Source organism: Varanus komodoensis, unplaced genomic scaffold (assembly GCF_004798865.1).
Source record: "Varanus komodoensis strain SLA01 unplaced genomic scaffold, ASM479886v1 scaffold9, whole genome shotgun sequence".
In the NCBI taxonomy this organism is placed as follows: domain Eukaryota; kingdom Metazoa; phylum Chordata; class Lepidosauria; order Squamata; family Varanidae; genus Varanus; species Varanus komodoensis.
The window spans coordinates 18,480,632-18,493,068 of NW_025336598.1; the positions used below are offsets into that span (position 1 = coordinate 18,480,632).

Genomic DNA, 12,437 nt, shown 5'->3' on the forward strand with positions numbered 1-12,437 from the left:
CATTCTACACTGCCACACTAGGTTCCAGGCAGCAGACCTTTCAAGCAAGATGTGAAGATCTGCTCAGCATCGCTGCCCCAATGCTCAGGGCGATAATGCAGAGCAGATTAGACCTTATGCCTCCTGGTAGAGAATAGACCAGTTGGGCAGCATGCAGAGATGAACATCTTCATTCTGCACCATGCTACTGCCCCACTGCAGGGCACCAGAATGTAACAGTGATCAGGGAAGCATCTGTGCACCAGGGCATGAATCTTTGTGCAATGGGAGAAAAGTTTTTTTTTTATTCTTCTTTGTCCCAATTGCACAAACAGGGTTTGCGTCCTGAAATACAATGGGGTCAACTTCCAGTCTCCTGCACACTGTTCCTATCAAGGCAGGATGTCAGTTCAGTTCCGTTTGAGAACGTGTGCCCTGTTTGTGCAATGGGGGTTCTCTGACAGCTGTAGCAAGCCAAAATTGGCTTGTCATTGCAATGGTTGGAGAAAGGAGTCTCATCCTTCCTATGGTGCCCCTTCATACTGCCGGGAGGAACAAGAGAGCAAAAGGAGTGAAGCTCCCACAACAAGCCTGATTGATGATCTCATTATGAGAGTTACAGGGCAAGGAAGAGAATGTTTACTAGCCCTCTGTGCTAAATCACCATGATGTATTGCCAATACTTGTGAACCCACCTATTATCTCTAGTAGTAGTGTCCATCCCATGCTTACATGACAGGAACCAGACTGCTGAGTCTCTTTTAGGTAAAAAAACACAGTTCATTCTAACTACAGCAGTTAAAAGGTTTTATAACTGAGACAGTATGGCCCAGTGGTTAGTCTAAAGGAGAACTTCATTAAAACTTGTAGCACTGAGTTTGAGACATCCAAACCACAAAGTTAGAGAGAAGAAATGGAGGTGTTCTGGCACATCTGATGGCTGTGGTAGGATAAGCTACATTTTTTTCTCTGACATATGGATTTTAGAGTGGAATTGTTTTGACTGCTACATCATCTCACCAGAAAAATAACAGTCCCTGAGGAAAGATGGGGAAACTGTTTTTTTTCCAGTCCCTCAAATGTTTAACCTTCATATTACCATTGTTACTAGCTTCTCACTGGCTCTGTCCACTGCTACCTCCTGCTTCCTTGAATGCCAGAGAGCCAGTGGACAAGTAGGCCATGGGATCGACTCCTCCTCCTCACCATCACTATGTCTGGACCAGGTGAACAAACTTGTTGTCAAGGTGAAGAAGGGGCACACCTGCAGGGGACTTCTTGGGATATGTCTTTGGCAGGTGCCCAATCATGCCTAGCCTTGACTCCAGTCCTAACAAGATGGACCTCTAAGAAAATATGCTGTGAGCCAGGAAGTGTTTGCTTCAAGTCTTGCTTCTTCCATCAAGGCACAAACACAGCCTAGCCATCTTGAATACACCAATGATAATATTGTCTAGAGGAACAGAATTGTAAGGATCACCCAAATAGTACATATCAAACATGCACAAGGCATGACAGCACATTTAGCATTCGTTTGTATTTAAGGAAGATTACCTTGTTGAAGCTGTAGGTGTAGCAGAGCCAGGTATTTCTGGAACAGGACGGTGCCTAAGAATGAAAGATCGCGTTGATCGAGGGGCCACTTTGGCAGGACTCAGGTTACAAGTGCCATACAAGTCGTTCTCCACCATTTCACCTTTAAATTCAACAAACGGGGAGCCAGGTGAAGTATCAGCCAAACTTGCCAAAATCTGACACTCATCCTGACTTGACTTCATTTCATTGCCAGCAGCATCTGCTTCAGCGATAACAGTTTCTGACTGTACTTTTCCTAACAGATTATCTACAGATGAGATCTTTTCACGCAGTGCATTTCCTGAAACCGCTGTAACTTCTGGTGACCAGTTTAAGAGGTGACAAGAGCCTAAATATGAAGGTGTGATGCCTGTGGCTTCTACAGATTCACGGTCTACAACCTCTTGATCCCCCATAGACACACAATTATTACCCAAATCCATACTGGTCCATTCACTGGATACCAGTTTAGTTGCTTCGCTCTCATTTGGATTCCGCGGATGCATGCTGGAACAACCATTTCCTAACTCTTCAGCACTTTCCATTTTCTGGTTTTCAGCAGATGCAGATTTTTCCAGCATTCTTGTGAATACGGCCTCCAACTGCTTGAGAATTCTTCGGCGGTGCCCAGTAGGAGATATTCCAATTTGTTGAAGTGCATGGTTGTTTATCCCTGCACAGTCTTGCAAAGTGTTGTAGCCAGAGCTTTGAAAGTTTGGAGCATATTGTCCCAAGTTGATGCCATCTAAGAATTCTTTGATATCCCCATCAACATCCCTCGATGACATACTGGCAGCCTCATTACTCCCACTCTTTCTCAGAGCTCCAAAGAAGCATAATGCTACACACACATTTAGAATCAAGACAAAATTCTTCTTTCAGCCCTCCTGGGCAGAATGAATGTCTTCCATAAGCAGTAAGAGCACATATAAATTTAATACTCCTTCAATTCCTACAGCATATGAGAGAGAAGGGAGAAAATATATGCATTAGAAGCAGAGATGTTTATACTCCAAGATCAGTGTTGTTATTGGTATTAATAAAGAAGAATATTTTATAATACTTTTACTGCCAAGGTATGTTATCAGTTAAAGCAAACAGATATCTGGCTTTCATATTTTGCACTGAAGAGTTTAAACCTGGATTTCTGATGCATGATATTCTCAAAGCTTTGTAACATTACTGAAGACAACAAAATAAAGGAACAAATTCACCATTCAGTTGCTCATCTGTGACAGGAAAGCATTGTCTCCAAACAACCAGTTGTGTGCTGTTCTCTGTGTTATTATTCTGAATATATGAATACCTCAACATGGATCTTTTCCATCTAGCCAAATTCACTGTTGGCATTTAGTGATATCGCCTAGAATTGCATTTCTCTACTCAGGAGACAAAGATCTGATTTGTAAAAGCACTTAGGCTGTGGAGTCATACTTTCCTCACATCTCTGAAGACCAGCAAGGATCCATAAATGGCAATCAGCCTCGGTGACCAGCCATTGTTTCTACTACTTCCATAGAGACCCACACGAAAAATGTTGGAGCATTTGCAGAGTGCCTTTTCCTTTCCACTGAGCAAGAGCAGCCTGCTCCATCCCTCATGGAATTAAGATTATTAAGATGGGCTTCACAAGCCAGTTCTAGTACCCCACCCCACAGTCCCACCCAGCAGCTCTCCTCCCCCAAAATCTCCAGGTTCCTCACCATGTGCAGGCTCGCCACTCTTTGCACAGTGGCCAACAAAGAGCTTCAATTGTGCCAGAGCACAGCCCAGGAGGAATAGATTTTCAATACCAGAGTTTCACTCTTGGCACCAATGTTTAGGACTATAACTCCCACCAACCAAGGAAACAGGGCCATTTCCAGAATGGCTGAGCATGATGGGAGCTGCCATCCTGTACATGCAGGGGGCATCAAGTTGGGGAAGGTCACCCAAGACTAACAAACTCATTATGGCACAAAGTCTGTTGTTGTTTCCAGATCTTCCTGCTAATGTCCCTTCCCTGCAGCAACTCCCTTCTTTACAGATAAGTGGTCTTTTACTCTCCAGTCAGCCTTGTGAGAACAGCAGGTGAGGCCATTTTATTATTAAATAATAAATAATATTTGGGTGGCACTTTTAATTGTTCAGAGTGCTTCATATGCCATACATAGTTGCAATCCTTACAACAGCCCTGTACGGTAAGTAATACCATCTCCTACATATGTGATAGGAGTTGAGAGAAAGCACCTCATCTAAGCAGGCCTTATTAAGTGGCAAAATTTGAACTGGGAACCTATTAATTCTTAGCTTACTGTATGTATATATGAATGTATGTATTTATCGATTTATATCCTGCCTTTTTCCTCAAAGGGCTCAAGGCAGCTTACATCATTCTCCTCCTCCATCTTATCCCCACAACAACAACCCTGTGAGGTAGGTTGGGCTGAGAGGCTGTGACTGGCCCAAAGTCACCCAGCTGGCTCCATGGCTGAGCGGGGACTAGAACCCAGATCATCTGAGTCCCAGTCCCATGCTCTTAACCACTACACCACACTGGCTCTCAGTGTATTATCCACTAAATTACACCAGGTCTTTTATTTATTATTTAATAAGCACCCTATCCTTCAAGAAGTCACTCACTAAGTTAATTTGCATTATAACAATAACACATAATTACAAAGAACATTTAAAAGAAAGAGCACCACCACAAAACAGCAAAATAAACAATGTTACCACAGCAGGAAAAATAAGAGCTGGGGCTGGTAAAAAATAAAAACAAAATACCACCTAACCAGGGGAATATCAGAACACACAGGAGTGGACATGAAGACTATAGGAAACGAAGAAGAGATTTTAAAATGCACTACCAGTTCCTTTTTCAGTCAACCAAGGTTGTGGAGGCCTGTCAGGCTAAATAGCACAGGAGCAGAAGCTGGTTTGACACACAGTTTACAGGAGTTGTTAGAGAAAATGCCGCTAAAGGAACTAAATTCTGTGAATTCTCCTTGCTGGATGGAGCACCACAAATCCATGGTTGCTGTGACACAGGTATATCTAGCCCAGTAGTATTGTTACTGACAGGCAGAAGCTTTCCAGGATTTCAGGCAGGATCCTTTTCTAGCTCCACCTGAAGATGCTGGGGATCAAACTGGGGTGCTCCTGCATCCAAAGTTTCTACATCGCTCAAAAATACAGCCCAGGTAGCAATTGGCAGGCCTCCGCAACTGAACCAGAGCATCTTTCTTCCCTGCTTTTCTGAGGAGAAAGTTTCATGCCAACTGGGCCCATGAGTAACCAGTTCCATACATCAAGCCCTTGAACTAGCCATCATCTTGCAACTATGGAGCATGGGAAGCTCCTTCAAGTCAGATCCTTGGTCTATCTAGCCCTGCATTTTTGACCCCGGCAGGCAACATTTTCCGGCATTTCAGGGGGATCCGGTTCCTAGCCCTACCTGGAAATGCTGGGGGTTGAACTGGGAACATTTTGCATGCCACGTCTGTGCTCAACCACTGTGGTATGGGCTTTCCCATACTGGAAGCAGCAGAGAGCGTGCCTGTGTGATCAGAAGTTTAAATCATGCAGGGAACCTACCTGAAAAGGCTATTAATGGCTATTGGACATGTTGGCTGTACACACCCTGAAAGACTTCCTCATTGGAAACACTTAAAACTGACTCAGAAAGTGGTTCCACCTGCATCACACACAAACACACACACACCCCTCTGAAGAATTTCTAGCACCAGTGCAAAAGAGGAACGGGTTTATCAGTTTCTCAGCAAAATGCAGTTTCACACAATTACATCCAATTTCACACAATTACACCCAAGTAACCAAACAGTGTTTAAGGCATTGCTTGTAGACTGTATTTGCCCACAGCTAAACCAGATGTGTCAGCTCTGACCACTGAAGTAACATGAACAGTCACCATGGCTCCTGACTGCTCTTCATTTCAAGCCCCTCCCTAGGCAAAAGCAAGTAATAAAGCTAACACTAACATTGTGCCTCCGTTTCCAAGCTTGCCAAACTGGAATCTTATTCATTACTTTTTACAATAGATTTTGGAGATCTGTAAACAGAACATTGCTGATTACCAAACCAAAGAGATTGAAATTACCCAGCCATGCTGGACCAGTTCCAGAATTTCAAATCATGCCACCACGGATTGCATAATAAAGAAAAGTTGGGAGAACAAAATAGCCCTGCAGAAGAGCTTTGGACAAATGCATTCATAAATACGCCAGGAGAAAAACACCCATAAATCCATTTTGCCCTCCTAAGAATTTGTGCCATGTATGAGCTTCCTGCATACAGAGACATCTGATGGACATTTAAGGTAGTGCTGTGATTAATGCAACTGCACTTCCTTCTGAAGTTGATAATACAGTGCTGGGAAAAGACCATCCTGCTGTCATAATAAAATCAAGTTAAAGTGTAAAAATGCCACGGGGGGGGGCGGGTTTCTTTCACCACAGATGAAAGCAGGATTTGATTTAAATACAGTTTGGATCTTTCAAGGCAGTTCTAGTGACAGCATACCTTGATCTTGGCACCTATTCTCACAGGCAAGTTGAGGCCTGCTCCAAAGCAGTGCTGAAACATGACTTTTGAAAAATCCTTGACAAAAGGATGGAAAGAAAACAATCAACACGTGGAATAATTATGTAGGGCAGTAGATTGGATCCTTCAATTACAAAATGCAAAAAAAAATTAAAAAATCAGATAAGACACTGTCCCAAGCATACAGAAAATATACCATTACACTGCAATGTCACTGCTAAATTTTGAATGTTAAAGAAAAGATTCTGAAGTAACTTCTGATATTCAGAGCAGAAGTTACCTGTTCTGTGAATGCCACTGTGCACAGAGGAACAGCAAGGTCTGAAAGAGACCATTCCTCACAAACATCTCCAGGGCCTATTTATTTATTTATTTATTTATTAAAAGCATTTCTACCCCACCCTTTACAGAGGTGTCAGGACAGCGATACAACAATAAAGCACAGCATCACATAACAAATAAATAAAACCCATATTTAAAATTCAACTCTGCAGGGTTCCTTGAAAAATCCCATTCCCTTTCCCCCAGTCATTCATCATTCTATAATCCCCTGTGCTATTTCCCATATTTTTAAATGTTGAAATATATCTCCTATGGCTAAGTTCAGGGGTGCCTGACATGAGCACCCAAATTGTTTTTTTCCTTTTTCCATTTTAAAATATGCATACATGAATTTGTATGAAATGCATGCAGCTTTCCAGCAACTGTGCATAGGCTTCAACAAAAGCAGGCCAACCATCCAAAGAAGGATCCATGTGAACTTGGCAAATATATATGCCACCCATTCACCTGTCAAAAACATTGTAAGGCCCTCAATCCACTGTATGATAGGAGGTGATGTAACATGTCTTTCAGCTTACTAAAGGGCACAGAGATTCCATTTTCCTTTCCATTTGATAATTTCCTTGAAGCTGTCAAATCATTTAAGAGTGTGTACATCATTCGTGAGAGCCAGTATACGGCATGGTAGTTAGAGTGTGTCCGGGGTTGGGGAACTGGGAGATCTGGGTACTAGTTCTCCACTCAGTCATAAAACTTTCTGAGCGACTTTGGGCCAGTCACTCACTCTCAGTCTAACCTACCTCACAGGGTTGTTGTTGTGCAGATAAAACAGCTATGTAAGCTGCCATGGGGTCCTCATGCAAGGAAGAGGGGAGGAATATAAATTCAATATAATAATGATAATAAAACATCCATGAATATTAAAGACTATTCCAGTGCAAAAATGTATACATGTGAAAACCTCTTCCTGAAAGGAAATAACTACTAGACATCAACAGTGCATAAGTTTAAAAGAAGCATTCATTAGCTGTTGCATATCCAGCAAATGGCTGAATTAGACAATCCCTTATTGAAGAGCAGTTGTGGTGTCCAATAACGCAAAAATTTTTGCTGAATAAGATGCAGCTTAAGATGCATAGAGACGGCAGGTAGACGCCAAGGTAATGATCCACTGATTAAGCATTTTGTGGTGGCACCCACAGCTGTTTCTCAAGTTCCCAAATATGCCTACAGATCCAACCAAAAAAAAAAAAAAGATGAAAAGCCCTGGCTTATTTTCTGGCAGTACCAGCTTTAAGTTAAAATATACCGGTATTTGATTTCTGGCCATGGCTTACTACCAGAATGTTACTACCCTCAACTTCTTCAAAATGAAGTTCAGCCCATGGGCTGAAAGTTTGTATACTCTTGAATTAAGCAATTGCATGTCTATCTAACAGGCATGTATAGTGAAATAGCTTTGAAGCAACATAAGTTGCTGCACAATGAATCATTAAGGGCATATCATAACAGAATCCTGCAACAGTAACACTTGTGCTAAGGCTTTCCTCCAAGTTTCAAGATTCATCAAGTGTTGATATTTGTGGACCTTTAAGTACAGCTGATGTCGAAGGGAAACCCAGCGAAACAATCCTCTGAAGAGACTCAGCATGAATAAGCAGCAACTCCCACAAAGCAAAACAGAGGTTGGAGGACAGTTGCTTAACTGCGGCCTGTAGCAATTTACACCTTATGCTCTCCAAGGCCAACATCCCACATGTACAGGCCTGCTCAGGGAACAGGAGTGCTGATAAGTAAAACATTTTCAAAGCTTACAGCCCTCCTCCACCAGAAAGGCACTGTTTAATATGTAGAAAAAGTGGTGCTGAGGCTCAAAAGAAACACTCTGCACCTGCTCAGAAACACTTTTGTCTATTTTTACGTCCTATGTTCCAGGGTTGAGGTCTCCCACTGTAAACAAACCTGGACTGCAGGAGAGAAACATAAAGCAGCTTGAGTCCTGTTAAAAAGCCTTCATTAACAAGTTCCAGCAGACCATTTCTCATCCTTCAGATACTGCGATAGTTATAACAAACATGGAGGAAGGATGAACAGGCCTGCCTAAACTTGCAAGTCCCCTTTTTGCCAGTTCAGCTAAACGGCATCTACTCAAAGTAGGGACTGCCAGCTTGCCTTAACAGCACTGCTCCTTCTCTACTTTTATCAGAAATATGGAAGAAAGAAAGGCAGACAAGCCAATCTTTTCTCAGCAGGTACTTAGGAAGAATTTAGCTAATTTAAAAATTGTAGAGATCAACAGTGCCAATAAAAAGGATCAGCCGAAGCTCTATTTATATTTTTAAAGTGGGCAATCTTAGATGCCTTTTAAAATGCTCCGGATTTATAATATCTCTGCAATCTTGCTTCAGTAGCACGTTTTCCAAGGGAGCTATCCTATGGATTTTCAGCCAGAAAAAAATCCTTCAACCTCCAGCGCTCACCAGGCAGCCATGCAGCTGGGGAATGCTAGGAATTGTAGGGTTTTTCCTGTACAAACACGTACAGAATTATGTCCTCAAACAAATATTCTCAAATTCAGCTTCTTTGCCTCCAAGTATAATACGAATAACAGCCACCTGCTACCTCACAGGGCTGTTGTAAGGGCTGCTGAGACGATGTACCTAAAGAATATTCACAATCCCAAAGCTTCATTATTAAAACAAAACACTCATTTCTGTAAGTAAACTTTAAAGACAGACGAAATACACAGATGAGAAGGAACTAAATGGATCATGTTCTACCTTTCTTAATCTTCGCTTCGTTCAGCCACCCCCCACTAGCTTTGCCCCTGCGAATCACGAGTCCAACTTACTTTTCCAACCATGCCGAAATTAGATCGTCTCTTAATATCAGCTGTAAACAAGCCGCCAGTTCTCATTAACCGCGCACTACCTTTCCCCGCATCATCCCTCTGAAGTGAGTTGTTTTTCAGAACCTCCCCCCTCACCCAAAAAAAAAAGTTGATTAATTAACCAGGAGGGCGGGAGTCTCAGTTTACGAGGCGATCACTCCCATGCTTTAAACGCCCCCTAAAGACTTTCCCAGAGAAGGAAGTGAATCTGATTTCCAGAAGAAGAAATCCGCACGAGCGCGAAGAGCGTGGAGAGAGGAGTCGCCCACCCCCGATGGAGGCGAGGCAGAACAACCTGGAGCTCGGAAAGAAGTTTCAAGCACTCCTCGGAGACTCTACTAGGAGGGGGCATTTCTCCTCCCCTCCCCCCGCTCCTTACAAACTTACCTCTAGATTTTTTTTAAGCCGTTCTCTCCAGGAAAAAGGAAGTGACTCGTCGTTTTCTCTCTCTCTCTCTCTCTCTCTCTCTCCTTTCTCTTTCTCTCGCCTACCCACCCTCTTTCTGATAAGTTCCTTTCTTAACCTGGACTTTGTAAGTTCCGCTAGGAAGGGGTTAACTGGGAGGCAGCACCTCAGAACGAGCAAAGCGGAAGCGCTCCCTGAACCTCTCAAGCCGGGGAGAAGGCGGCAGCGGCGGCGCTCCCTAACCCGCTCAAGCCTGCGCCTGTGGTTGCTTGCGCGCAGGGCCGAAGCGTGGGCTGCGGCGGCTCCTCCATTGGACGGGCTGTGTGTGAGTAGGCGAAGGGATGCCTTCGGGCAGCCTGCTCTCCCCTCCAGATGCTTGGGGCGACAACTCCCGTGGTCCTGACCCTTGGTCACGATGACTGGGCTCATGGAAGCTGCAGTCCAAAGCCAATGGAAGGAGCCGGGTGGGGGCTGGCGCCTTAGAAGGAAGTCGCCCAGGAGAATTTCGCAAGCTTTGTCGTTGGCCCTGTTCATTTCAGTGGCATCTCACATGGCATTATTTAGACATAAGTTACTTGGGACTTCTAAATCAGTGGATAAGCACTCTTCATGGTTGGGAGAGTTCCTCTGTTTTTGTGTGTTTTATTAGTATCTCAACCTGCTTACTGGAGCCAGATGCAAAATGTTGGCTTAGTCCTTAGGACAAGTGTCCCTGCTGAAGCCCTTAAACCATACTTCGGGATGAGATACATGCATAAATACAAACCACATATCGATATAGACCAGAGAGTCTTAACTGTTTGATTTAGGCCTAGCAATACACATTGTTGAAGATCTGGGAGTCAATTACCTTTGCTGATCTCCAGACCAAGAAGACCTACCCATGGCTCCAGATGGCCATCTGATCACCCTTGTTCTAAATAGGCCTGCACTCAGGGTCATACTGTGTGATACACAAGTAAAACCAGGAAATTATTTAATTAAATGATGAGCTGTGATTTCAATGGGGTAAATCCCCAGCCACTTCATTCTATGTACTGTATGTTCAACTAATGCAGTGAAGCTGGCCAATAGGGAAAGAAGCCAAGTTTTGTTTGCTGTTTTATTTTAAACAGCAGTGTGATCTTTGAAAACCATCAAGTAGGATTTAAGGGCCTTGAGAGAAGCTTTATCATTAGCTAAGGGCAGCAATCAATCTCCCTGTAAGGACATAGTTACAGGAGACAGCTCAGAGGTTGCCAACTGTTACGTTGTAGTTTAACTGTAGCTACAACAGTGGACTGGATGGGGATTCACAAATTGAAGCTCCCTGCAGACAAGGTGGAGCTGCTGTTGGTAGGTGGTTCCTCTGACCAGACAAAGGGTATTCCACCTGCTCTGGGGTTGCACTCTGAAGGAGCAAGTTCAAGTTCATCCATCTCTGTCACTTGAGGCTCAGATGGCCTCGGTGACTCAGAGCGCCTTCTTCCAACTTTGGCTGGTGGTCCAGCTATGTCTCTATTTGGACAGGGATAGCCTGGCTTCAGTGATCTCTCAATTAATGCAATGCAGCCTGCATGCAGCTGCCCTTGAACACTGTTCAGATGCTGCAGCTCATGCAGAATGTGCCAGCCAGATTAGGAACGTAAGGGCATACTGGGACCAGTAAGTCCGAACACATAAAGCCAATTGTGGCCTGCTTGCACTGCCTGCCTGTATGCTTCTGCACCCAACTCAAGATGTTGGTTTTAATCAATAAAGGCTTACACAACTTGAGACCACAGTAGCTGTCAGAGTGCCTCTCACAACCACAAACTACTGGAGAAGGTGGCAGTGGGGGTTGTTGAGTCCCAAGGAAAGCCAGGGACCAGATGGGGATGAACGGGACAGGTTGGGTGCCAGAGTAGGTGACATGGGCTTTTCAGAACACTTGCCCTGCTGACAATGTCCCTTGCTTCCCTTGTGTCAGTGCAACTTGCTGATGAGCAGTGCTTCTGCCAGAAAAACAAAGGCAACGCTGCTCACAAGCAGCTTGCAAATATGAAGCAATCAGATAAGCAGGAGCAACAGCTGTTTCCAAGGTTGCTGTAGCTGGAAGTGGCATGGCACACTTCTCCACTGCCAGCATGTTCCAAAGCCACAGGTGGGCATCTGAAAAGGCAGAGGCACAAGGGAGCACAGAGCAGCCAATGTGAGCATGACTGGCGCCGATGCTTCTTTTGCCAGGCAGATCTGGATAGCAGAGAATACAGACAGGAGAGTTTCCTCCAGCAGCAGCTTCTTGCTTTTCCTTTCCCTTGGTGAGCTCTAGAGCAAGGGAGAAAGAACGCCATGCCAGGCACTCCGTCATCCATGGTCTGTATATGCGAAGGAGGCTCTGCTCTTGTGGTGGTGTGCTTGATGATGGTTGCCGAGTGATACCGTATCCTGTGTGCTGTGATGAGATGGACAGGGCCATCGATACCGGTGCTGCTAAATGCTTAGGCGTGTGCTCAAAGGGAAGGAAATTCCTAGCATCAGCACTGGAGCTTATGCAAACTGATGCCATCGCTAGGAGCACAAGTGTCGGGAGGAGTATAGAATACACCATAAGTGCATCTCCCTTTGCCACCCCAATCCTGCTCCCATTCTTCTGGATAACTAGTAATTTCCTCAACGTGTCAACATGTCTTCACTGGTAGGACAGCTGTACTGTGAAATATTCTGCCAGCCATTTTTTAGGAGTTCCACTGGTGTATCTTATGTCCCACTAGTGTGTCATCCATCCACCATGGCCTTGAAAAGA

The 12,437-nt window shown here is 44.2% G+C and overlaps 1 protein-coding gene across 1 annotated transcript in view; it reads right to left on the reverse strand.

The window, feature by feature from the left end:
- The window catches only part of ARAP2 (ArfGAP with RhoGAP domain, ankyrin repeat and PH domain 2), a 113,413-nt gene extending 104,162 nt beyond the window's left edge, over window positions 1-9,251 (reverse strand). Inside the window, exons 1-2 of the mRNA XM_044418265.1 lie at window positions 9,230-9,251; window positions 1,534-2,506 (exon numbers count right to left, since the gene is read on the reverse strand). Of these exons, the coding sequence (XP_044274200.1) occupies window positions 1,534-2,342 (809 nt within the window). The 5' untranslated portion in view covers window positions 2,343-2,506; window positions 9,230-9,251. The remainder of the gene's footprint in view (window positions 1-1,533; window positions 2,507-9,229) is intronic.
- Between the last annotated feature and the right edge of the window lie 3,186 nt (window positions 9,252-12,437).